Source organism: Cygnus olor, chromosome Z, assembly GCF_009769625.2.
Source record: "Cygnus olor isolate bCygOlo1 chromosome Z, bCygOlo1.pri.v2, whole genome shotgun sequence".
In the NCBI taxonomy this organism is placed as follows: Eukaryota; Metazoa; Chordata; class Aves; order Anseriformes; family Anatidae; genus Cygnus; species Cygnus olor.
The window spans coordinates 52453175-52481016 of NC_049198.1; the positions used below are offsets into that span (position 1 = coordinate 52453175).

At 40.4% G+C, this 27842-nt stretch overlaps 1 protein-coding gene across 9 annotated transcripts in view; it reads left to right on the forward strand.

The window, feature by feature from the left end:
• Positions 1 to 1259: 1259 nt before the first annotated feature.
• The window catches only part of PCGF3 (polycomb group ring finger 3), a 51606-nt gene continuing 25023 nt past the window's right edge, over positions 1260 to 27842 (forward strand). The window contains exons 1-2 of one of the 9 annotated variants that reach the window (XM_040540204.1): positions 1361 to 1436; positions 26929 to 26971. Coding sequence is in view for 2 of the 9 variants with exons in the window: in XM_040540199.1 (XP_040396133.1) it covers positions 1314 to 1739 (426 nt within the window). In the remaining 7 variants the exon portion in view is untranslated. Of the gene's footprint in view, positions 1740 to 2133; positions 2438 to 13200; positions 13294 to 25799; positions 25918 to 26928; positions 26972 to 27842 lie in introns of those variants that run through there. The other 8 variants (XM_040540207.1, XM_040540201.1, XM_040540202.1 and 5 more) reach the window with 8 other exon arrangements.

The window sequence follows — 27842 nt, forward strand, 5'->3', positions numbered from 1 at the left end:
TCTGCTTTTTGTTGGTAGTCCCCTTGTAAATGTTGAAGCTGCTTTTAGGCTACTCTGAAGCCATCTCTTCTCCAGGCAGAACTAGTTCAGTTCTCTCAGCTTCTCCTCACAGGACATGTTCTTCAGGCCTTCTACTATGCTGCAGGTCTTTTTGCTGGACTTACTCAAGTTTATCAATAACTTTCTCATATTGATGCACCCAAAACTGAATGCTGTATGCCAGGTTTGTTTTAACAAGTGCCAAGTAAAAAGGAACAATCATGTTCCCCCAGTGTACTGGTCTGGCAGGATCACAAGATTCGTATGTTTCTCATCACCGCCAGGGCACACTGGTGGCTCATGTTTAGCCTGTTGCCTCCAGAACCCACAAAGTGCTTCCAACAGACTTGCTTTCCAGTTAGTCAGTCAGAAGGGCTACAGAGCTGGTGAAGGGACTGGAGCACAAGTCCTGTGAGGAGCGGCTGAGGGAACTGGGGTTGTTTAGTCTGGAGAAGAGGAGGCTCAGGGGAGACCTCATTGCTCTCTACAGCTACCTGAAAGGAAGGTGTGGGGAGCTGGGGGTCAGCCTCTTCTCACAGGTAACTAGTGATAAGACTAGAGGGAATGGCCTCAAGTTGTGCCAGGGGAGGTTCAGGTTGGAAATGAGGAGACATTTCTTCTCAGAAAGAGCAGTCAGGCACTGGGACGGGTTGCCCAGGGAGGTGGTGGAGTGACTCTCCCTGGGGTGAGAACCCGGGGGGTGAACACCTGGGGGTGTTCAAGGTGTTCAAGGACAGGCTGGACGTGGTGCTTAGGGACATGGTTTAGTGGGTGACATTGGTGGTAGGGGGATGGTTGGGCCAGGTGGTCTTGGAGGGCTTTTCCAACCTGTGTGATTCTGTGATTCTATTCACCCCCCGTTTGATGCTGCCCACCGACTTCACAATGTACTTTATTTTCACTTGTCCAAGTCACTGGCAGTGGCATTAACTCCCTGAAAGCCCCTGAATCACACCGCTTGTCTTCAGAGTTGGCTCAGCACACCACGATTTACTTCGGGCAAGACACGTTCTCCCCCTTCATGTGCTTGTGTAAGCAGACATACCACGCGTGGATTACCACATTCTTTAACAGCACTGCCAAACTCATTAGAAACGACCCCTACCCACCAACTCCTCGATCTGAGTGTCGCGGGCCCGGGACCCCCCCCAACATGTCACCCCCCCCCCCCCCCTCCGCCACGCACGCAGGCGCGGGGCGGCCCCGCTGGGGTGGGGGGGGGGAAGAGGAGGAGGGGGCAGACAGCGCCGGGCCCGGCCGAGGGCCCCACGCGCATGCGCGCTGATCGCGGCGCCCCCGCTCGGCTGTGCTCGGGCCGCGCTCGGCTATTTCCGCCTCTTTGTTTTAAACTCCGGGCCGAGCCCTTTAATTCCGAACCGACGCCCCCTCCCCCTCCCGTGTGTTTTTTTTTTTTTTTTATAAATTTTTTATCCCCCCCCCCTTTTTTTTTTTTTTTTTCCTCCCCCCCCGTGGGGGGGAGGGGACGAGGGGCCGGTTTCTCTCCCCCTCCCCATCCTCCTCCTCCTCCTCCTCCTCCTCCCCCTCCTCCTCCTCCTCCTCCTCCTCCTCCTCCTCCCGCTCGCTGCCGCGCCCGGGGAAGGTCGGAGGGGCAGGGGGACAGACGGACGGACAGACAGCGGGGAGCCCTCAGCACCCCCTCCTCGCCCACCCGGGATCGGGCCCCGAGAGGACACCGGCAGGTCAGTGGGGCCGGGGGGTGCGGGCTGGGGCGGGGGGCGGCGGTGGCATCCCCAAAACACCCCCGCACCCCTTTACCCGAGGGGCTGGGGGGGTGGGGGGGGGGCGAACAGCCCCGTGTCCACTTACCCGAGGGGCTGGGGGCGGCCTGCGGCCTCCCGGCACTGCTCCGGCGTGGGGAGGGGGCGCCCGGCACTGGGCCGTGTCCCCTCCCCCCCCCGCCTTGTGCGTGTGTTTTGGGGGGGGCTGCGCCTTGAACCCCCGCACCTCGCTGTCAGGGGGTACAGAGCGACCACTGGGGTTTTAGCGTGTATTTTTGCCCCCCCACCCGCTCCCTGGGGGCTCCCTAAAAGAAAAAAAATATATATCCCACCCCCTCCCCCCCCAAAAAAAAAAAAAAAAGCGAGGGGTGCTGCTTCCAAGCGGGGTCTCCTGGCCGCCCACCACCTGCGCGGTGTCCCGCTGCCGCCCCACCTGGGACGCGTTTCGGAGGTGCCGTGGAGGCTGGGTGTCAAATGTGTTTTAGCCGTTTCCTTCCTCCTGCAGGAAATACATGTGCCCGAGGAGCCAGCACCTAGAAATCCCGCTTTGTTGGCCGTACGTGTCTGGAACGTTCCTCTGGGCGCGTTTCGCTGGGTGTCTTTGGAGGCAGCCCTTCGTGGCTGTCCTCCAGCGTCTGACAGAGGAGTTAAGTTTGTGGGTGAGGAGGTGGTATTTTAAAACACAAAGGGTCGGGGGGGGGTAGAAAAGTTGAGCTGCTCCTTAGAGCAGGCTCGTGTTAACTTCTCCGTCCCATCTGTGGATCTTCTAGTGTGAGCTGGTCTCCTTGTTGAGGCGTGAACAGTTAGGCATAGGCTGCATATGTTGCTACAGGTCTTCTTGCTGCTGGGTGCTGTGTTTTGTTTTTATTTTTTTTTTTATTTGTGGTTGTTGGTTGTTGTTTGGTAGGATACTCGTGAACTTTAGGTTCTTTCTTTAGTGGCAGGTCAGGTGGGAGTCCATACCATGATGCATACCATGCCTTTCTTACAGGCTGCTTTCCAATTCGTAAATTTCTTTGGTTGGTGACCAGGTGAATAGAAAGAGAAACTTTGTACCCTTCCACTGGCTTTACTATTTCCATTTAAGTTGTACTCCTAGGCATTTTACAGTGTGTTTAAGAGAATACAGAACCTGTGCAGAACTGAAGTTGTTTGTTGCGATCAGGCACAATTAGTTAGAAAAGGGCCAGGCATTTTTTCTAACAAAATGCGTAGGGGTACTGCAACTGAAAGCTTGTAAAGATACAGCTTTCAAAGCATTTCGTAAACTTCTGTTTGATGGAAATCTGTTTCGTTTCTTTACGTGGGTTGATCTAGCCAACCTGATCTGGTGGCTCTGCTGTCAGCATAGAAAATCAAGACAGAACATTTTTTAAATGTTGTGCTAAAGTTGACCTAGTTTATAACAGTGCTAGCATAATACTAATGGCTAGAATGGCAGAAATTAACTACGATACCATGAAAGACTTCTGCTACTAGAAGACTGTAAAGTACAGCTTTTAGTTCCTGCAGTTGCCCAACCTGCTCTTAGGGACTATGTACAAGCATTAGAGGAGGTCACCTTTCAGCTTTACGTCTGAGACCTAAGTAAACTTTCTTTTGAGAGGAGTTCTATATTTGCTTTAATAGCTTCCATTTCCTTTTTCCCAAATGACTTTAATCTAGGTGGCCTTTTTAGCTTTTCTTTTTTCCATTTTTTTTTATCTTAAAAGGGCAGGTAATGATCTCTCAGGTCTGAAATAATTCCAGAGTAAAACACTGAATTATCTGTGAAATTCTGTAAGAAGTGGAAGCGTTCCCATTGCAGCTCTAAGCCAGATATGACCCATGAAGTGGATGTGGACATAATGTCGTGAAAAGTATGCAAGTTGATAGCATTTCACTTTTTAGCTACTGCCTTAATGGTTTATATTGGTTTATACACATGCACTTTTGCATCTTATGATATTGTGCTATGTGTTAAACATTTTCTGTTTTTTCTTTTGGAACTGTTACCAGTTGGCACACAACTGGAAATAGAGATGCTAAATGAAAAAGCAAGCTGATAATGGTGTTCAGAGATGCAGTAAGACTGTCAGTGTTTCTGACTGTTTAGTGGCTTAAACTCGGTTTCTTTGTTCAATGGTGGTTTTTACTCCAATTTGCTAGGTTAGGTGTGCTGTTGGGTTTAAAGGAAACCTAGAAAAAACCCGCCTGGTTTGACTGGAGTAAGTTTAAAAGCCAGGAAGAAGCTGTCCGCATCTAAGATCTCAGCTTATACTAGACTTCTTTTGAAGTCCTGTCTTGAAAAAAGTTTATAGTTTCATATTCCTCACACCTGCCTCTTTGAAATGCAGGCTTTCGGTATTAGACTGTAAGTTTGATATGTGGAAGTCATAGGTGTAATAAAAGGGAGGAGACAAAAAGGTTATTCTGCTTTAAAGGCAATCCTTGCTATTGTGATAAGTAATAATATGCTTCATGTCTGACTGAAGACGTACTGTAAACATTGTTTTGTTTTATAATCTACTTTAAATAGAAAAAAAAACCAAACAACTTGCTGCTGTTCTCCAAGTTAGATTTTCTCAGGTTATTTTTACTGAATAGGAGGCTCTATATTTAAATCAACAGACCGTGAAAACTAAATACTCAGTGCGGTGAGGACTTGTGAGAATGGAAGTCTTTTTGCTATTGAAAGTTTGATTGAAACTCGTTACTGCACCGATCTGGAAGTCTTGCAGTCATGTCCTTCCAACACAGGAAGTAAGGAAACAGCAGTGACTTGATTGATGACACTGTTCCCCCCACCTTTTTTTTTTTAATCAGAACAAATACATCATACTATACCTAACAACTGAGGAGTCATTTATTCCTTTGCCAAACATAGGACAAATTATTCAAAATTAAGAGGGTAGCACAGGCCATTCGAAAGTAGAAGGAAAGACAAAGTGTGGTGAGTTTCGTGTTCTTTCTGTTGAAAAGGCGACTACTTGCACATTAATGACTGCCTCTTGTTCAAGCCTCAGTTAAAAGTTGAGGGACTTGCTAGGGGAAAGTGATAAGGGTGCATGGAGTGAGAACTGCAGTTACTTCAGGTATGTATGCTGGCATCAGTACAATGCGGGGTAAGACTGTAAGGAAGGAATAGCTAAGTGCAAAGAAAACAGGCCCGTTTTGTTCTGCTGCTAGTGGAGGAACTTCTTAAAATATTATTTTCTATATCTCTGCAAGGCGACGAGAAGCGGATTTATTATTATCCCTATAGCATGTATTTAGGCTGTCATTAACAGATACCTAATTTCTTTTCTGCCCTTGTATGTGACAATGGCTTAGAACTTTGTCTACGTTAAAAGGACTTGTGTTTTGGTGGCAGAAACTACCCTTGGACACAGAGACATTTGGAAGTCAAAGTTGTGTTCTTATGTTCCCCCTGTCTTAATAATTGGCTTTGGGTTTGTTTATAGTTTTTGTCTAAAACATGGAGTATGTTCCAGAAACGAGAACTGTGGTCTTGATTTGAGGAGTCAGTACAGGCAAGAAATGAGGGAATTTTTGTATGTGTTTGTTCAAATAGCTAATCCTGCAAACCACCGAAAATGCACACACCCGTTTTTAAAACTAGCTGTCTATATTCCAGACTCTCACTTCTGTTAAATGTGTTTCTGTTAAAGATATTTCTAATACCACCTCCTCATCTTAACAGAACGCAAACACGCTGTACTCAAACCAGCCGTCTTAATCCTTGAAAAGCTTTTCTTTGCATCTCGGAGTTATTCCTTCCACCTGAGGTGTGGACCCCAAGCCATCAAGACGCGTTTGCCTGGTTGGTTCTGCCTGCTCTTGGAGAAGCGCCCCCCAGTTTCACAGCCAGCGGTTCCAGTTGTCTGTTTCTCATGGTGCTGGTCGATCATTTACTGACTTGCACATCCGTTCCCATATAGAGTTTTTTGAGCTTAACTGACTCTTTATTTCAGGGAAGTTCAAGCATAATGCTACCACTTGTGAAGTGCTCGCTTAGAATTTCATATCCACAAGTGCACATTGCCCTGGCCCCATGCAAAAGTCTGTACTTGAGGAAGAGTTCGTTTGTGTTGGTGTGGGAGCAGCGTAGCCAAAAACTGTACTCTATGAATGAAATCCACCAGGTTGGGAGATAAGCATTTACCCTTTTTAGGAACAGCTGCATGGATGTGTTGTGTTTGTTGAATGGATTTCATAATGAAACCACCTTTTCCTGTAACAGTTTCCTAAGGCTGATTGCAAAATTGTCCTGTATCATAAACCGGTTTATGCTATAAGTTCATGCTTTTTGTATTGGGTTGCCACTAGATAATGATTAATTTACAGGCATTTAGTTAAAATCTTAGTGAAAGAAAGGTCTTTGTGTTATGCTCGTACTGTTGGGATGTTGTACTCACTCTTCAGACAACTTGTGAAGAGATGCCCAACTTTTTCCCCTGGAAAACTGATACGTACATTTTCCTTCCCGACTCTCTTTTTCCGGTGTCTGGGTTTGATAAATTGATATTACTTGATCTTGAATCTGCACTTTTAAGTTCTGATGTTTATTGCTAAAATCCGTATCCCTGCAATGGAATACAAAATCTAGCCTATTTGGAATACTGTTGTAATAGCTTATTTTTCCAAAAGTTTGGATCAAACTACCATTGAGCTAGAGCAGTTTAATTGAAAGGTGCTTTTTAATAACATTTATCTTTGTTAATAGCACCATTGTGCTTGGTGGCACCAAATTAAGTATTTCATATGCATACCGTTTTATTAATCATGCACTTTCTAATCTTGTTCTTTTATTTCTTGACTGGCTAGATTGAGGTAGATATCACTCCCAAGATCAGGTTATTCCATAATCATTTCACAGAAGACTTATGTTTATATTCATAAAATGCTTTATTCAAGCTTCTTGTCTTGGCCATTGTCTATGAGGAAATGAGTGTAGATCCCTTATTTCTGAGGTAGCATAAACAGTGCCTGACCAGATAAAAAGCTTCTGGCTTGCCAAAAAAACTAATTTTCTTCAGTTTACTTTCCAGCACTTCAAGTTCTCTCAGTTATTGGACAGAAGTCACCAGAAGCCATCTGTGCCTAGTGATTCACTTGGTATTAAGTGGTTATTAGCACCTGGAGATCTCATTTTGTGAGTATCTTGAATATGTGGGTGTGAAAAGTTCTGTATTGGTTGCAGCCATATTTAATGTAACTTTTTAGGCACAATCTTAGATGCTACTACCAGAAATTGTTTATCAGGAACATGTTTCCTCTAACCTGTAACAGTTATTCAAATTCTGTAAGGTTATTGTGGCCAGGTGATAGCTTCTGTGAGAAGAAAGAGAAAAGATTACAGATTCCTCTTCTGTAGCCACCATCATTAGGCCTCCTGTTGTAAAATACATTCAGTGGAGGAGCATATGCAAGGGGAAAAATGAGCTTCTTTTATTTCTCCCCCAGATTCCCTAGCCACTTACTGCTTCCCATAATAGGTAGCTTTTTTTCAAGTTAGTCATCCATTATCACCATCTGCAGACATTGACAATTTTAACATGCAAACGTGGTGGGGGCAGTCAGCTCGCTCTTCTCCCGCCCTTAATGTAAAGTCGGGGGAATGATTTTTTCAAACATTCATAATCAACAAAGGGGTCCACATGTGGTATATCCTGAGACTAAAAACACTCAGTATCTGCTGTGTGGAGATCTGTCCTGAGTATACTGCGAAGCACTCTCCGTTCTGTCCTTGTCAGCCCAACTTTTAATATTGTGTGTTTCTTGTGAGGTGTTTTATTAATCTGTGTTGTAAAGAATGGAACGAGAGAGTATCAGTGAAGGTGTCGTCTATTTAAACAACTATGGCATTTTTATTAGCTTCAGTAAGTTATTTTGATTGTCTCTTACTGTGTAGTTCAATTTCCAGAAGTAGCTCTTGGTGAATTGCAGAGAGGAACCAAATTCAAGTCTACAGATACTGCTAAGGAGGCTGCGGTAGTTACAAACTTGCACTGAAATACCACTTCCATTTTTACTGTGCAGGTCACATACCAATCTAGGGTTTGAAACGCATGGTAGGAAACAATAAGAGGTTATGAAAGTGGTTTTGCTTTTACAAGTTCTTGGAGGAGACTTAAGGTATACCTGGACTATAATTATGATGACACATAGGAATGATAGTGTTTGCTTGTTTGCCTGATTATTCCTTACGTGGAATGTCAGACCCTGGTTAGACTGAACCTTTTGAGAGGATATTTTCTTCCTACAGTTTTTGAATAGTTTGTCTTATTATGTGGCTGCAGACTTTGGTTGGTATCAGCCATCTCTTTGAATGGTAATTAAATATCAATTCTGTTATAATTCTGTAAGTTCAGCGATGTTTTTAATGATGGATACATTTTCATATAGAATAAATAAAAGACTGATGTAAAAAGTGGTAAAAAGCTTTAGCTGATGACTTGCCATTGCTTTTTTCGTAACTTGATGCTTTTTGATTTGCTACTGTGAACTAGAAAGTTTCTGCAGTATATGCACGGTTTGTTCATGTCCGTGTGAAATGCTGTTGTGCACGCCTGGCTCCTGACAGCATAACAGCCTTTTAGTGGTTATTTGTCTGCTTTCATAGTAGTTTTTCACATTGCTGTCTCTTTCTTTCTTTTCTTTTTGTAAAACATTGAAGTTGGTTTGCTGTTCCATTCTTCTACTGATTATGGTTTTTTGATTTAGTCTGTCTTACTCCAGCTGGCTATTAACGCTATCTTTGTTCTTAATGCTATCTTATTTACTGGAAGTTGTAATGAGAGAGCTATCTGCCTAGCTATTGGTTATCTGTGTCAACTTCTTCATTTTCAACAACATTCATTACTTATGTATAAAGTGCCTTCTTTTAAGGGATTCTGACGAATTTTGTGCAATGATCTAAATGTAGAGCATATCTTTACTCATTTATGGAACAAAACTAAGCTGTCCCATGAGCTACAGAGTACCATTATCATGACTGGGTAAGGAAGAACAACTTAACTTCTGTTCAGTGGTTTGTTTTCTGTACTTCTGACTCTAAAGAATCAGATCTGAACATGTGATGAAATTACTATATGCAGAGCTGGGAAGGGAGACTTCAGGAGGTAGTTAATTCTCCTGCTGTCTGGAGCATGTGAAGCTTATGTGAGTTCTGCAGCTGGTGCTGAGTTGGTTGTGATAAAGGAAACTGGTATTTGTTTTCTTTCTATGTGATTGGGTTAAGCTGTATTGGGCAATTCACAGAACATTTCCATGACTACTCTATTAAAGCGTAAATCTCTCTGAACATAAATCGGGAAGGGAAGTACAGACTGTTGTCTTTGGAGATCTGATATATGCCATTGGAGCATCTGGAGGGTAAGAATAGCACCTGGGAATTACGGCTGATGGGCAAGCTGGTGGGTCTAGAGCTCTTTCCACCTTTTTCCTGAAGAGCTTCCCTTTGCTCTTCTGCTACCTTCAGCCCATATTGTCAGGCACAAAGCTGCCTTCATCAGTGCTTTGTGCCAGTGTTCTGTACTGTTAAAATAAGCACCTGATGTGTAAGGATTTTTTGCCTCAAGGTGGCTTTCTCCAGCAAGGGGTGGACAGCTGCAGCCACCGACTTCTAAAACAGTAGAAACATGGCTGCCAAAGCCCACGCAGATGAAACTAGTCTTCTGGTGAGACAGTTTATTTTGTTGCCTTAACAATTTAGACCTTTCAGATTCTCTTAAAGATCAACTGGCTGCAAAGTGGAATTTTTCTGTTTTGAATAACAACAGCAAAAGTCAGTGATCAGGTGGCCACAGCAAAGAATTCAATTTTATAAGTGCTGAATCCCCCTATCATGCCACTTGTTAGCACTGGATTTTTCTGTCAGAGTCCAAGTCACTTAAACCAGTGTCATGTTGTAGTGTTAGGACTGATGGACAAGACGGTGATTTGTAATGGTATTGCTCTCTTTTTTTGTGGTCTGGGTTTCAGCCTCATTTCGTACTTTTTTTTTTTGTGTGTGTGTGTGTCAGGGTTTGCAAAACTACCTTTTAATAATCACTTGGGTGCAGAGTTTGGAATGATTGAATGGTAATTCGTATGGTACACAAGATTTTCTTGTACTGTAACACATTTTTAGATTATGCAGTGAAAAAATGTCTTAAGAATTAAGTTTTGGAAATCCTTGCTTCCTGCAAGATAGCCAGTGAAACACAAAACCATAACAGTGTGATAATAGTAAATATTTTCGATGAAGTGCTGCTTGTCTGTGGAACATAATGCTTGTTTCGTATCTCTGGACATTGACCTTTTCTCTGTATTCCCACACACATGCAAAACACTGACCTAACGGTGATGAGGAAATGAAAATAAACCCAATGTGTGATGGCCTTAAAGGTAGAATTCTAACTACAAATGTAAGTTTTCAAACATTGTTATCCTGTAGATAAGGTTATGAACCTTTTTGAAATGGAAGGCTGAAGAATTCTTCATGGGCGTTCTACATAGCAAGTTGGAAAATGATGATTGTTTTCTTACAAGAAAATAAAAACGCAAAGTAGTTTAAAAAAAAATGCATGGTCGGTTAGATGGGTACTTGCGAGTGTGTTGGCTTTTGCATGAAAATGTGGTGCTCGTTTTACATAAGCACGCATAGCAATTTAAGGAAATCTCAGAGAAATATCAAGCTGATGTTACTGTAATGATTTTATTAAGCCTGCCAAAAGCTTGTAGTGGAATCTTTACTTGGAGCAACGTGGCTGATCCCAAATACAAGCAACTTGGTGGGTCCAGAATATGTGGCCTATGAGAAGCATGGCTGATGAAATGTAGTTTTAAATGTCTTGTGTGCCTTGGTAAAGGATGCTTTCAAACCTCTGTGATGCTTGCTATGTCTAGTTGATACAGTTCTTGGACTTAATTGCTGAAAAGCTGTGAGGATGGGAATGTGTTAAGGTGCTGGGGTCAGAGTATCAGCATCTCAGTGCTGCTTTTTATGTTCTAGTTTTATTTTAATGTGGTTAAGCCAGAATGGTCAGCATGTCAAAGTAAGCCAAAAGCTGAAAAAGCTCAAACTACTTTATTGAATGGAGTAGCACTGGAGGAATGCTTCTTGTGCTTTTTGCATGAATACAGTTTTTTTTCTTGTCCTTATAGTTTATTACATTTTAAGTGGAAAAGATTTAAAAAAACACAGCAAGTCAGAGTGGATTTCAGTGTTTAACATCCTCTTTCCTCCTGGAGACAAACTGTATTTTCCTTCCTTCTTTTCTATTTTTTTTTCCCACTGCTATTCTCTTCCACTTTTTCTTTCTATTCCCGTGCTGTTTCTCTCCCGGTTCCTCCCAGCCCTTTCCTCTCCCGCTAGGAGCGTACCCGCTGTTGTGTCCCGATGCCAGCCTTTTCCCTCGAGGTGCAGTATCCCACAGGTCTGCTGCAGGCTCACACGGACTCAGCCAGGGACCACTGCGCTGAGCACGCATTGCTCTGCCACAGCTGCCCATCCCTGCCTGCCCCTGTCAGGCTGGCAGGCGCTTGCTTGTTGCCTTTGCTCTGAAGAGGGTGGGTGGCACCGACTGCTTTTTGCCCTGCTGTGTGATGGAGCATTCTTTTGCTTCAGATGCTGCTACCTAATGTCATAACTGTACTGGATTAAAGATTAATTTTCTTTTAAAAAAAAAAATCACTTAAGTTTCTGTACTTCACTTAGGCCAATGATTCTACTCAGCAAACAAGTGAAAATGAGACTACCTGTTTCACTGAATACTTGAAACTTTTGGCTTTAGTTCATGCATACTGGGACTACTATGTATTAGTCGTTCACTAAAAGCAGTCTAGAGTATTTATTGAGGAAAATAGCGAATGGTATTTCACAGTCCTACTAACAGAAAAGACAGGCGTTACTGTGTCTTCCCCAAATATTAGGGCTGCTGTGTTCCTGCTTATTAGAAATAATCAAGCCATTGGCGGGTAAAATGCTGTTGAATTTGACTATATGAAGGTGTTGGGGTTTAACGCTGGTAGGCAGCTACGTTACCACCCAGCTGCTCTTTCTCACTCTCCCTCCTTAGCAGGATGAAGGGGAGAAAATGAGATGGAGGAAAGAAAGCAAGTGGGTTTGAGGTAGGAGTTTGATGGAAGGAAAGGAAAGGCCATGGAGAAAACAATTATTCTCTGCTTCCCATCAGCAAGCAGTGCCCAGCCACCTCCGGGGAGGCAGGGCCTCGGTATGTGCAGCAGTGCTTGGGAAGCGAACAACTTCATAACGAGAGTCCCCCCGCTCCTTCTTCCCCTTCCCCAGCCTGAGAAGGTTTGGGATGTCCTCTGGTCAGGCTGGGTCAGCTGTCCTGGCTGTCGCCTTGGCTTGTACTGGCAGTGTTACCAACGAGAAGTAAAAGGGTGCCAATATGGGTTTTTGTCACTTGATGAAGTTTTCTGTACTTTGGAGTTTTGGGGCAAACATACGATTGTATCTTCGCTTAGTTTTGGATGGAGTCAGCTCTACAAGTTGGCTGAGTGTGCGCTCAGGCCGGTGTGTTTGTTCATGTAAAGAGGTGGGTGTGCACAGCAGAGAGCGTTGGAAATCCATAAACTAATGAACATTGGTCAAGAAAACTGGCTTCTCCGTGTGGTGTGGTTTGAGGTGAGGAGGTTGTCATAGGTGGTGGTGTCAATGCCGATGGTCTGAGTCTCTCCCTCTCTTCCTCCCCTATCCTACTTGAGGTCTTACAGTGTTCAGAAGTAGTTGGAAAAGATGTTTCCTGTGAAACTTTGTAAGTGATCACTGTGATAACAGATTCTCTGTTTGCATTAACGTCTATTAGAAATAAATTTATTGTACGCCTTGCATAATAAAGCCTGAGTTCTCTGCTATTTACACTTGCTGTACTTTGTATTCTCTAAAGTACTTGCAGAATACTGACTGCTGTGAAATTAACAGCAGCGTCTGAATTTGATAAAATGCCTAAAACCCATAAGATTTTCATTTTGAAAGTCAGTTGGATTTATACTAGTGAAACTATAGAAAGCTGATTGCTACTCTTTGGTTCCTTATGTCTAGCAACTCCTTTATACTGAACAAAGTGAAATGTTCTCAAAGTTAATGAGTGGAGATTGCCGAGATACTTGAAAAACATTCCACAACAGTGAAGTCAAGTGGTAAATTTTAGATGATGAATCCGGTCCTGTGCAGTACATGTTGACAACAACATACAAGCTATTGCAGTGAATTTCAGAGACTATGAGTATTTTTCCTGCTGACAGTGGCTGACAACTGTACTTTTACTTCAACTGTTAATGGGTTGATGTATTATTGATATATTTATATGTCTCCTTATTAAGAAAAAGAAAGCTTTTACTAGCACATTCTCCTGTATTTTTAACAAGGAGGCATTTTTCTGTCTTTGAAAGTAGCATCTGGAAGCCTCTGTTGCTTTTGGTCTATTGGAACACCTGCAAGTCCCATCTCGGATGTCTCTGATTTTTCTGAAGTTACTGCCTCAGTGTTTTCACTTTAACAATTGTATTTCTTTTGGATCTTAAGGTAATTACCTTTGGATGTTTTAATTTATTTTTTTTTAAAAGGAGGGAAAATCTCTTCAAAAGTGAGGTTTCAAGACTTCAAGGTAAGAATTGAGGTAATCAAATACTGGGAAATAAAGAGGAACATCCAGTTTTTGTGAACAGGAAAAAAAAAAAAAAGCTTTCCTGCTGTATTGATTAAAATTTTTCTTTGTAACTTAATACTAAACAAACAATGTATTTTCTGTGAGGAAAGCTAACCACCAGGTTTATTTTAACATTCGCTGTCACTTGAAAGGGAACGACCATGTCTGGGTTAAGTGAGCTACAGCAGCAAGAGTTCAAAGGAGACCAAGAAACTGTTAAATATTCAGCTCTGTCAGAAATAAATCGAAGCAACTGTTAGAACAATAGGAGAAGTGAGAGCAGACTACATCTTAAAGTCATCCTGTGGTTTCAAGAACAAAAGCAGAAAGAAGATTCTGCGAGGCTCTCTTTCATTTGAGTTGTATAGTTCATTGGGTAGCTAACTTTATTTATTGTGTGTACATTTGAATCCAGAAAGAACAGAGAATACCTATTATCCATTTGCAAAGTACAGGGCAATTCTAGTAACACTTGCTCATCTTCTTTCATAGCTGCTTGGAGAAGATTGTTGGACAGTGAAGTGAAGTGAAGTTGAAAGCTTTGCTCACACTTTTTTTTTTTTAAGCAAAGGCATGATTTTTATTTTTTTTTAAGATTCTTTCAAATCTTTGTTTTGTTTGGATTGAATTGATTAACTGTCATGTGCTGTAGTCTGGGTTCTGTTAAACTACATAAAGATGTTAAAAAGACAAGTGGTTGCTGGTAAAGTGTTCGCAGGGTTGCAGCACCTTCCTACTTACCTGATGGTAACTTCTGCCTTCTCACCACAGATTTCCATCTTGACAGTTACTGTATTAGTGGGCTGTTGCTGTCTGGACTAATACGTGGAAGCAGGGGACTGAAAACTTGAATTCCTAAAGGCCTTTTGTTATATACCCAAAGGAATTGTTTTCAGTTCCTATATGAAGATTATTTATCCTCTCTTTCTTAAAAACTGGCAATATTTGTGTGAGGATGGGAAGCTTCTTTCTGATAAAGATCTGTAACTGCTTCACGTAAGAGGTATAAAATCCCCTCTTCTCAGGTTACCCTGAAAAGGGTTTTTAACCTTTTTCCTTTTTCAGTTTAGAAATGAGGAGACATTTCTTCTCAGAAGGAGTAGTCAGGCATTGGGACGGGTTGCCCAGGGAGGTGGTGGAGTCACCGTCCGTGGGGGTGTTCAAGGAAAGTTTGGACGTGGTGCTTAGGGACAGGGTTTAGTGGGTGACATTGGTGGTAGGGGGATGGTTGGACCAGGTGATTGTGGAGGGCTTTTCCATCCTGAATGATTGTACGATTCTACAATTACTCTCTACAGATACACCTTTTTCTCACCTTTGTTAGTAAGCGGTTGGTTTAGGGGACTGTAGAAACACATATGACATCATACATAAATAGATGTTTTCATGGTACCTAGGATTAAGATTTCTTTCAACAAAGAAAGTTAAAATGTATGTATATATGGCGAATGAGGAAGGAAAAGATCTTTTAAAATAGTTGCCAAAACTTAAGCTTTATTTTTTTATATATGTTTCTTAAAGGAGTTGGTAACAGGGTCCTTTAAACTTCTGTCTTCACCATGGTGGACTTGGCAAGCTCTTATTATCATGTATGGAGTTCCAGGGCAATCAGTGCAAATGCAAACACATCAATTCAAGTGACAGCTTAAGGTTAATTTGGTATTGTGAGTTGCTCATCTGTTCTACAGAGGGCATAGTAATGAAGATTCAGATCTGTTTCAGCTGTGGTTAAGTCATAAATTACCTTCTCTCAAGTGCATGGACATTAAATGTTCAAAAAAGTGGTGTGGGTTCAGGTCCCTTCTAGTACAGCCTCACTAAAGGTCTGGGTTTGGATCCATAGGTTCTGAATTGAAACAAATTGCCTTTTTAATGGTTTGTAGTTTCTGGCTCTAAATTCTCAACGAGGCTGTAGTGATAGTCACTAATGAAAGAAGGAAGCTAGCTCTTGAGATAATGTTGTGGGTTTTATAGGGTGGGTTTTTTTTTTTTTTTAGTCTTTGACACTCTAAGGTTCTTACCAGTTTTATCAGAGATTGCAGTGGACGTTCATCAGAAATGACCTTGTACTCTCAGCACTAAACAAAGGAAACAGAATGTAAAGAGTAATTTATATATAATTAAGGTAGTGATTCTTCATCAGAAATTGAAAACTGGTTTCCCAGAATCAAATTGGTCAGAGGGTGCTCTTCTCCAGGCTGTCTTAAAGAAAAGTAGCGCTCCTCTTGTCGCATAGATACTATTCCACATCCCACAGTTTGTTAGCCTGCTCTCAGGAATGCATCAGGACCACCCCCCTCATGAACAGTTCATGGTCTGCACGGCTAAGTGTGTTTTAATTGCGAGAGGCCGCTTGAAAGCAGCTTCCTTATGAGTTCTGAAGGCCGTGGTTTCACAGGCAGTGGAGCCAAGCTAATGGCTTGCTGCTGCCAAAGGAAGCTCACAGTTATCACTGTGCAGTGCATGCAGCCTCTTCCCTTGAGTATTCTCCAGTTCTTTTTTAACCTTCATGTGAATAAATGAATTTATCAGGCCAGCAGAAGACTATCTACAGTGTGATGAGTCATTCCGAGAGTGTTCCTAAGCCTTGAAACGACGCTACCTATATGGAAGGTGCTGTTTTAATAAGACTCCGTTAAGACCTGCAGTGATGCATGCAGTGACGAAATTCTGTAGTTGTGCTAATTAAGACAGCTAGATGGCAGATAAGGCTAAATGTTTACTACTTCAGAATAACAGCTTCTTTCAGAGTTTTTGGTTCTTGCAAGAAAATTTACTGAAGATTGGATTTGTGAGGTTGTAATCTGTAAAAGGTGTTCTAAAGAGAAGTTTCATTTACTAAAATTCATTGTAATCATATGCTTTACTAGACTGAGTGAAAGACTGGTCCATGTGCAGGCTTGTACAATAAGCCACATACTTAGAGTAGTAAGTCCATCTGATTAAATACAGATCCCTGAAAATAAAAATAAAAAAATAATTGTGTTGATACCGTAGAGCTTTTGAGACCATTAAATCACCTCTTCTAATGGGATTATATCACAAATGTGAAGAATTTTTTAGATTATCTAGTATTAAATGAAATTTTAAAAAAGTATTAAATGAAACATCTGTTTTGATACATCATCTTTCCTCATTTTCGCATCTAAGCTTGTGTCTGCCTATGCTGCAGCTGCCAAAGCTTTACCGGAATGAAATGGCTTGCGTTACTGAAACACGATTTCAGAGTATGGGTAGATGCTTACTGTTACTCACTATTTACATACTTTTGCAACTCTCAAAAGCAATGAAAGCAGCATTGTGGAAATGGTTTCTGTGGAGGGTAAGGTACTGGCTGAGATTAAATACAAACCTGTAGTTTACATGACAGCCAAATGACTGTTTAAATACTCTGCAGTCACTGTTAACAGATGAGTACAGAAGTTATGAAAGATGTTTATGGAAGATGTTTCTAATACTTCTTCCTCTGCCCCCCCTAAATATCACTGAGTCTATTGGGATATGTAAAAGGAGGGCAGAAAATTTCATCCTAGCTTTCTCTAAATGGGTTTAATGTTATTGCAATAAGTCGCATCATGGCTCAAGTACCATATCTCTAACTCCAGCGCAGTCGAGTGAGAGCAAAACAACTGAAACGAGTGCAAGGCACCGAGCTTTAAAAGAGTTTTGACATTTCCAGAGCTTTTTTTGTCTTGCTTTTTCCCTTTCCCCTGCCCTTCTGCTGCTGACTTTTTCTCTGCCCGTTATAATATATATTTCAGGGGTCAAAAGTGGTTGGGAAGGCTGAGGTTGCTGTAGGCAGAAAGAAACCCACAGTTTTCATGCTGTTGTAGTATGGCCACTTGATTTGCTTTCAGTCTGTGAGTCTCCAGAGTCATGGCTGCTCATTGCAGACATTTTTTCTTCACTCAGAGGGTGGTGAGGCACTGGCACAGGTTTCCCAGAGAAGCTGTGGATACCCCATCCCTGGAGGTGCTCAAGGTCAGGTTGGATGAGGCCCTGAGCAACCTGGTCTGGTGGGTGGCGCCCCACCTATGACAGGGGGTTGGAACTATGGGATCTTTAATGTCCCTTCCAAACTGAGCCATTCTATGATTTTTGCAAAGCCACCTTTTCCCTCCATAGGTGAAGAATTTCAGTACTGGCTCTGGAGTTTGGTGGTTGGAGTCTGGTGCTATCTAGTGGCTATTTAGTATCTTGCCTCTGAAATTTGATTGCCTAGATGAAATCTGGTTGAAATCAATTTAAATATGATTTTCCTACACTGGTCCTCCTCATGACCAGTGTAGAAAAAGTATACTAACTCTCTCCTGTTCCAGTGTATTTGTGTTAGAATGTTTGCTCTGATTTTACATGTTCACTCAAGAATCCTAGCAAAGTTTTTAATCAATGATCCTTTGTCCTAAGGTTAGCGGGCTGGCTTTACAATATTAGTACATGTGAGAACAATTTAGGAACCATGTCTGTAATATGTTCTGGATTATGCTTCTTTTGAATGACAGCTATATTTGAAAAAATTCTGCACCGTAATACACTTCAAGGAAAGAGCAAAGTAATTTATCGCCAATCTTAAAGTCCTCTTGGCTAGTTACAGGAACGCATAATTTTTGTAATTGTCATTTCTTTCTCTGGGATGAGTGCTTTTACCATGGTCAGCTCATTTTCGTGGTTTTTATATTACATTTTCCTTTTTCTGTTTTGTAACATAGTATCAATTTTTAGGAGTAGTTCCAGTGATTTATGGGTATTGATTTTAAGATACTACATCTTTACACAATGAAATTTTGTATTGAAATCTGTAAGCTCAAGGTGGATGACTGTAACTGTACTTAAGGTAACTTTTTAAGTTAATACTCTGAAAGAAAACTGAAATCATCTATTAAAAATTCTCATGTATACTTTTCATGATCATGTTTTATTTCTGATAGGAGATGCCTGCCATCTGTTGCCACTTGAAAAGCCTCTTCCATAATTTCACTTGTATGTGTGTCTTGGGTGGATGTGATACATATTTATCTGTTGCCTGACTCTGTAAAAAAGTGTTATGGCAGTGGAAAGGGTAGAGAAGGAAAGATAAGGGGAATAACACACTAGGGCTGAAAGTTTTGATGGCAGGTGGGAGGCAGCGAAGAAGGCCGGGTTGCATTTAGTGTGTATATACGTTTTTCCATACTTCAAAAATCTGCCATTCTCTTACTTCATGCTCTTATTGCTCCTCTTCCTAAAGAGAACCTTTTTTTTAAATGCCAGCACTGATTTAATATTGATGCTTTATGCATATTTGTATGAGGCAATTGTCAATCATTATCAATTGCAGTCAGGAAAACTTCAGACTTGCATTTCATCGCATATGTTTGCTTTCACTGTCGAAGCTGAAGGAATTTAAAGCCAAAATCTTTTTTCAGCTTTACAGGAGTAGGGAGCTTAATGTCTATGCTATTTTGAATTCCTGTTTGTGCAATTTAAATGTGCTTTCATTTTCTTTCCATATATTTATATGGAAAGGTGTGTATTACCTGCAAGAACATTATGTAGTGGGCTTCTAAAATAAAGATTTAAAGAGGTCACAGGTAGTCTTTATAAGAGTGGATTAATAATGGATGCAGTGAATATGAAAGTGTTGAAGGTATGAAAAATGCCAGCTGTAAATCAGCAAACACAAACTACGAAGGAAAAACACAAATTTATCACCATCATCTTGAGTTTGCTGTGACCATGCTGTATCAGCAGGCTGAGTCTTGGAGAAACAGTAATGCCTGAAGTATTATTTGGATCACTTAGTTAATCCCTTACTAATGTATCTACTATTTGCCACTGTCCCATGCTTTCATGGGTTTGGATGGAAGACACTGTATATGGGGGTTTTGTATTTCTAATTCATGGTGACTATTGCTTCATATGTATTATGAAAATAATAAAACAACATTTACAGAAAATGAAATGCAAATCTCAGTGCAGGGATTATGCCCATCTTCTTCAAGGTGTTCTGTCACTCTAACAGGTAGGAAAAGGTGTAGATGAGTTTGTAATGTACAGTATAATATCACATATTACAACTCCCTAATCTTTTGTCAGTATTTATTTTATTAAGGGTAGAATTGTTAGTGATTTTCTTGATTTTTTTTTTGAGAGTGCCATCTTTAATTTAGACTTAGAAGGGTTTTATAAGCATATGTTGTCAACTCACATGTTAAAAAAAACTAACTTCCTATATCACTACAATTTGACTATTTACATATTTCTGGCTGTAGACACTTTTAGAAATGAGTTATATGATTTTTCTTTGTTAAAATTTAACCAGTAGGTAGTAATTGTTTGACTGTTCAGGATTCCAGTACAGTCAATTTTAATGTGGACTGTCAAAATTCCAAATCTAAGCAAAGTTTAAAGGAAAATATTTAAACAAAACCTTATATTAAAATCTCTTTGTATTCAGCACTGGTATTAAGCATGTGTCCAGTAATTTTGAGTTGTGTTTTTTTTATGATCAGATGCCAAACTGAGATTGAATGGCTCTGTTTTTCTGTAATATTTAATATTTTTATGGTAGTTACTATTTTGTGAATTTTCTAAAAATGCTAATTACTACAGAAGGGATGGTGTTTGTAGAGAGGAATAAGGAACATCTAAGTGAAGTGAAGGAAAATGAATTGTTAAAGTTTGTACGAAGGGGCATAGGATGCATTTGGAGTCACTCACTTGTCCTCAGCTGAGTTGCTATTTCTTTTGACTTACTGAAGTCCCTTTTTTCCTTATTATATGTTGTACTAATAGTATGGAAGGCAGAAAATTGAACAATCATCTTTGCTGTGTTGACAACTTACTTCAGGGCATAATTCATTTTGTATAGTGAGACACAGGTGTTCTATAAAAAAAAAAAAAAAAATTTTTTTGCTCTCATTGTACCATAAAGGTAAGTATGAGGCATGAGTAAAGATCAAATGATTCTATATTTATGTAGATTTAAGGTACATTTAATCCTACTATGTCCTGATTATTATTTTACTTCATCTTAAACATTTGTGTCATTTTCTACATGTAATTTACTAAGAGTGGTGTCTTACTTTCGCATTGCATTATCTTTCATTGAAATGAATGAAACAAACGTATAAAAAGCAAACATGTTTCACCTAGGGCTGTACAGGTCTTCAGACACCTTAGTGCAACTATTAGTAATGGCGTGACTACACCCCAAGTGGTTTCCCTTTAACCTGTTAGTCAAGTATCCTCAAAAGAAGACCAAAGTGCAGTCTGTTCTCGAGCATAGTAGATCAAAGTAACAAATAGAACACGGTCATTTTAAAGGATGCTTTCCTGAAAGTGATGTGATATTAGTCTCTCTCTCTCCCTTTTAATTACCTGATGGCTGACATTACCATTATAGTCTGTCATGTTATTTTAGAAAATTTTAATCATGATTATTTCAGGTAAGTTGGCTAAAGATCACATTATTCATACTTTGTCTTGTCTTGTCACCTGCTACTCTTTGACTCTTGATTATGTCTTAATCATTAATCGCTTCACATTACTCTTACGTTTTTAATGAATAGTGAGAATTTCTGACTTTAAAATGTGACAATTTAAAACCCAGCACTAAAATATTGAGAGTAATATTGAAGAACAAGTTACGCTTATTAGGCACAGGCAATTCTGCCACAGAAATATTCAGGCACAGCTTGTTTTCGTTGCCAGGTGGTTGCAGGGAGGGAGAGAAAAAACATTGCACTAGCTTGTCAATTACGGAACCAAGACTACGGATTTAAACAAAACAAAACAAAAACCTTTTTAAATGACCAACTCACACAGCCAGTTTAAAGCTGGGCTTGTAAGGTTTAGTGTTTTTTAAAATTTCTTCAGTATTCTTCTAAATCTAGTGATGCTGATATATTAATTGAAATTTTCTAGATGTCTGTCTTGAAAGAGCTTTTACTTGCTGTCCACAAAATAAGTTTTCTTTGTTATTGTTCTTTTTTTTTTTTTTTGCTAGTTCTTCATAACAGTGTTTAAAACAGTCCTATGCTTAGGGATTATTACAGAATGAAAAAAAATGAGTGGGCTAGAGATTTGCACCGTTTCAGCCATCCTCTTTACATTTTCTTTTTTACTTAGTTATATGACTTTCTTACACAACATGTTATGAAACTGTATCTCTGACACAAAAGTCTGATAATTCTAGATACTGGGAAGAAACCAGGAACTTGCAGTTTATAAAGTTACACCTTCTAGGGAGGCATCCCATTCATTAGGGAGCAATGAAATGTCTCAGAAAACAAAATACCAACCACCAAAAAAACCTGAAACCCAAAGTATTGAAACGTGTAAAACCAAAAGTAGGTATTGACATTCGCTTGTGGTAAGAAAGGTAGCTCAATGGCTTTTCAGTCCCTTCATGAAAAGTAAGTACATTCTCGAAAATTTTTATAGAGCTTGTAATATGTCATTTCTTATCTGTAGTGAAATTAACATAACCCTCTGTTCTGAACTAGTCATTATGAAGGAACTGAGATTTGGTTGTAAATGGCTGCAAACTGAAATAGTGGAGAATGTCATGTTGATTGTAAGAGTCAAACTGTCATCCTACGCTTTAGTTAGGGTGGGCAGGCAAGTCCCTGAAAGAAACATTGAGGCAATGGCTTATCTGATACTTATGTGCACTCTGTGCTGTATAATTGGAATAGTTAGCTGATTTAACCTCATTTTTCTTCTCTTTTCTGAACCACAGCTAAAGTATTTATCTAATTGCCAGCACTTTACGCTGTTTTAGCATTCATGTGCTTCATAAACCTAGCTGTGAGAGACTAAGGAGGGATAAGTCTTTCTAACTGCTCAGTGGAATGTACTGTAATGAACTTGTACATAGAAAATACTTCTTGCTCGGAAGAACCCTTGGCCACCTGAGAAATAACCTCTTGGAAGAAGACCTTTTCTTGGTGAGGATCCATCCTGTGTTCTGCGCCCTCAGCTTCAGTATTACCCTTTGGCAGGGCTGAAGAACAGCTTGCATTACTTTGCTTCTATACATACATTTAGAGAGACCTGACAAGTTCCATGATAAAGCTCATCTGCACACCCACAAGACTTGGAGGGGGAAGATGGGGAAATTGTACACGGTGTAACTACTGCCAGGCCCGTCACAGGAGCCATCAGCCTGTCAACAGCCCAACTCCACAAACCCAGAGGATCACAGGGACTCAGTGGCAGGTGAGGAACACAAAATAAGGAATCAGTGTAGGGCACACACTAACCGGGGCTGTCCCTGGAAAGCCATCAGCCATGTCGGATGGACACTTACCACCGTGAATGGATGCTGGGGCACCTTTTGGTCTGAGGGGCCCGCAAGACAGCTGCACAGGGATGTGGGGAAAGAACTTTTGGGGGTGGCATGGGACTTACAGGATGCTTTGGGGATGAGCCAAAGGCAGGGGAAGGGAGGCATTTGGATGATTTAGGGAGGAACATATGTGGAAAAACAGAGGGAAAAGGGGATTCAGAGGGCTGGTCCCATGTAAATAGCTGGCTGGTCAGTATGTCTGCCAGGTAGTACCCTGTGCCTGATCAGCGCAGTCTGTTGTTTTACATTCCTTTAACTTTTTCTCTGGCTGGAGGGCTCCCAGTTCTGCATGCAGGGTGGTCTGACAGCCAGGAACTGCAGTCAGACCTCAAGTCAGAAGGCCTGTGAGGTGCCTGTAACTGGAGAGATGGCATAAACGAGGTGTGGGGGTTCCCAGGGTCATAGGGGCCCTTGTGTCCGTGGTGTGCCTCTAAGGCTGTGAACCCACGGTGAAGGGTGGCCTGTGGGGGAGCAGAGGAGTCCTGGGGAGCTGTGTGTGGAGGTGTGCACGCAAGTGAGAGGGTCTGTGCAAGGAACAGCAGGCTGCAGCCTCGGGGCTCAATTGGATATCAGTTTTCAGTAGTATTTAGCAGTGAGGCAAATACTCAGAGAAGTGAAACATAGCGTACTATTCTTGGAGGCTCTCTCTATCTTCGAGATGCCGAAAAATGAATTCTTAAATTTTCACTGAAACTGGAGGAACCTGACATGGCAGTTGCTTTGTATGTGCTCTCAGCAGATTGCTCAGCATGCCTATGAAGTGGGCACAGAACTGAAATTGCAGTGTTCCACTCGACAGAAGGTAAACTTAAAACAACAAAAAGCCCTGACCAAGAAACACCAGGAAGCATGCTGCACACGGTGTTATGGTGGTAGCACGGGTTTCTCAGTAATGTCAAAGTACTACGAACTGATCGAAATAAGCTACGTGCTTAGTGGATTTTTGTTTTAGGAAGGTGGATACAACAGATGTGTAAGGTTTGGTGGGTTTTGTTTGTGCGTTTTGTTTATTTACGCTTTTTGTGTTGAAGACGTTAGCAAAGCATAGACTTGTTCGATGTGGTTAGGGCACCAGTGCCATCTGCTGGTACTAATCAATTCCTAAAAATGGGTAAAATTACTTCCTAGGAATAATAGTACAATAAGATGTGAGGAATTGCTGGCGTGATACTAAAAAGAGTACTTGTATACATTTGGTGCTTTAACATAATTAAGTGGATGAAGTATGTCATACAAATGTGATGTATCGGCTGTTTATCAGAACTTGACTTGCTAAAGCAAATGCAAGTCTTGAACCACATTTCATCATGCTCAACAAAGATTTGTTTCTAGCAAGTTCTTTAAATAGGGCTTTACAAACACAACACACAGACTTTTGTTGAAGTTTACAATATTTAAAAACTCAACTTGGAAGAATATTTTCTTCTGTTTCTCCATCCTGCTAAACCCAGCACAATGTTCTCATTCCAGTTTATCTGAAGTTACTATTCTAAGTGGCTAATGCACTGTTTGATGTTTGAATATTCAACAGTAGTAATCTTGGCAACAGTTGAAACAAATGACTTTTCTATCTGAAGTCATAGGATCTGCAAATATTCTCTTTACCTTGTCCTTCCATCCCTCAAAAAAAAAAAAGTGTCCCACATCTGAAGTTGCTTACCTGAGGTAGTAATCTCACCATTTTCCAGAGGACTGAATAAGCTGTGTGAACCGATAAAATGGAAGTAGGGCTATGACTACTCCTGTTCTCCTGAAATAAATATCTGACTTGTAAAAGATCTTGTCCTGTGATGGAAAGATTTGCAGAAGTATTAGGTACTTTATATTGAAGTGGTGGGTTTTGTTGGTGGTGTTTTTTTAAATGAAACACTTAGCCATATTTTTTTTTCCATTTGCTGCATGACTTTATTCTAGTAAGTTACTTTTAAGTAACTTACCTTGTGGAACAGAGGCTTCCTTGTTCAGGTATTAGTAACTTCCATGTTTCTAATGCAATTGATTACACTGACAGGCTATTTTTGTGACTTAATCCAAATAGCTGAAGAGGTGCAAATTCTCCGCTCGTATTTCTTCATATATTCGACCTCATGAGAGTGCAACACTACTTCAGTTGCATCATGCTTAGAGCGTGAATTTGTGTATTTTTTTCTGCAGTTTAATTCAACTTGTTGTTTGTCTACTGGGTTTCATCTGTATGCAGATACTAACAAATGTATTGCAGGCTGATATCTAAATTTGAAAATTTTCTTTCCAGTAGTAAGTTTTGGGTCTGTGCAAAGTTCCTTCATTGTAATGTTTTGCTCTTAGAGCTGTGACTTTCAATTCAATACCGCTACCCTTGTGAATTGAAGTATACCTGCTATTGTTTTCATTCTGCTTCCAGTGCTCTGTAACTTTAGTACCTCTCAGTAATTATTCAGCAAAATTACTAGCGTCTCCCACACGTAGCTGTTTTTCCTGAGGGTCCCTCCACCGTGAGCACTATTTTTAATGCTTTTTAATGTAGCAACATTATATTTCAGCAGAAGGAAAAGGAAAAAAAAAAAGTGTACTTATCCTTTTAGAATAGAATGAGGTTTAAATGGTTTGTAAATCCTTCAGGTGTCCACTTCACTTCTGGATTTGTACCTGGGCAGAGCAACTTCCCGTTTTGCCTTACCGAGCTGAGTGGTACAAACAAGAATTACACTTAGATAATCTGCCACGTTATCAAGAGCAGTTTGAACAGTCCTTTAAATAAAATCAGTTTGGAATAGGAGTACTCTCTTCTAACATGTTAGCGTGCAGGATCAGTAGATTGATCCACTTGCCCAGTTCTCAAGAACTATCTCTCTAAATGAACTGAATTTCCCTGTATTAAGCTTTTATAGTGCATCACTGTCTTCTTGCAACTAGAACATGAAGCATATGGTGGTGATTTAGGACCAACTTGACTGTTGGCATATTTCTCACAACTTAAGTGCTACTTTCTCCTTCCAGCTCAAGTGAAGTGTGACCATGTCCTCCCCCAGCAGCAGTGAGGAATATGCACAACCATCCCTTTTGGAAGACTTTGTTACTCACCGGTTTTTGTTGTGATGTGTTCTCAGGCTGGTGGTAAACCTCTGACTGTCTTCAAATTGCCTGCTCTGTTCTCCACATTGTGTTGTAGAAGTACATTTTGTGGCAGGTGCTGCTTTGTTTCTTCTCCCATTCTTACGAGTGGTTTTACATCCTGTGAAGATATTTTTTGTGGGTTCCAATGAAAGAGCATCTGATGCAACTTTGTATCATTTAGTGCTAATAGTGGAATTTTCTCTGAATGCAGTAAAAGCATTTGACGGTACAATTGCAAAGATACTTTTTTTGCTTTGTATTGGCGTTCTTGCCTAGTACTACCATAAATATTTTGTGTCATGGTATTTGTAATTCCCTTAGCAATATAACAGTAAAATCAGTAACTACAGGCCATGCTTTGATTTGTGGAGCAGGAAGATGGAAGCAGTAGTACTCATTACCTGTCTCTGTAACATCTGAGTATTTCACATGTGAATAAATTTAACTAGAAAAATTGCCTTCTTCTGTCAGGCTGAGATATTTATATGAGATTATCCTCTATCTAGAAAGTGACGCAAAGGTGTTTATATATAATTTTATTTTGGAAAATATCTAGAGATTCTGGAAATAAAAAGTATTTCCTTGACAGTATTTTTGGATTTTACAGATTACTTGTAAATATAGCTTGAAAACTGAGAATAATAATAATCTGTCTGTGGATCTCCAATTCATTTTTTTAACAACAACAAAAAAAGTATTGACTGACCACTATCTAAATAATCCATAAATTGTGGTTATTTCATTTTTGTCATTTTTGAACATAATCTAGTTCTCTTAATTTTTCCATCATATAGTGACAGGTCTGGCTGGATTTTTGAGTTTTCTGTGGTGACTGTGTCCTTTCGTAGGAGACTATATTGCATCTTTTCCTTTTGAAATTCCTTTTCAGTCTTTCTAGTTCAGACAGTCTTTCCTCACTTCCTTTTACATAATCAGATACAAATTGTATGCCTCCACCCTGCTGTTATCTTAAATTAATGTAGAAACGTCCAGGTGAATTTGGTGAGCTACGTATTTCTAAGTGGCAGCAGGAATTTGAGGAATTTTGGATGTTAACTTTCAGACTATTTTTCTGTCTTTTCAGGTCTCTGGATGGCAGACTCTGAAAAGAAATGCTGTTTTAAGAGGTATGCCTCAAGTAGGCCAAAACATTCCTGACTAGTTTATATATTAATGATAAGGCCATACTTTGAAGGAGACTCTGCTAATCCTCTCTGCGAGCTTACATTAATCATAATTTTCAGGACTGAAATCTCTCTGAAAGGTAAAACTTTGTACATGAGCATTCAGCCTTGTCTTGTTGGTGACGCGGCTTTACTTGGAGAGATCTATAATAAACTGCCACATTTTTGCTTGATAGTGGAAAGCTGCCTTAGTAGATGAAATAATTGGATGAACAACACCAGTTGACCGATGTACATGTCCACTGCCAGCATACCCTGACTCTGTGTGTGTGTGTTTATTTATTCTAATTAGGAATGTAGTCCAGATGCCTTTATAATTGTCTTCATGCATTGCCTCGTGTATGATGTAATACTTACCAGACAGTCAGATGCTGATGGCATTCCATTCCAGCAGTGTGATTATAAATCAATGTTAACTGGAACCAAGATGAAGAAATATAAATCTTTGTCCAAGTGATCATTTTGGCATATTAGTAGGATGTTTGGAACTTTCTGCTTGTGTGCTGTCCATATTCCAGCACTTAAAGGTTGCCTCTTCTCTTTCCATTGTAGATAGGCTGTTTCTGAATAATTCATTGTTTTACAGCTGTTAGGAAAGCAGTCTCTTCAAGATTGAATTGGATAGCTCTTCCATTATCTTTCTCATCCATTTCAGAATTCTTTACTAGCAGAGTTCAGGAAAGTAGGCTTTGTTAGTTTTCCTCAATGACAAAGATTGATCCAGCCTAGTCTTTTCAGGGCTTTCTCTTTAAAATTTCTCTAAAACAGGACTTCTTCATTCTTTCAAGGATTGATTCAGTTCTATGAAACTCTA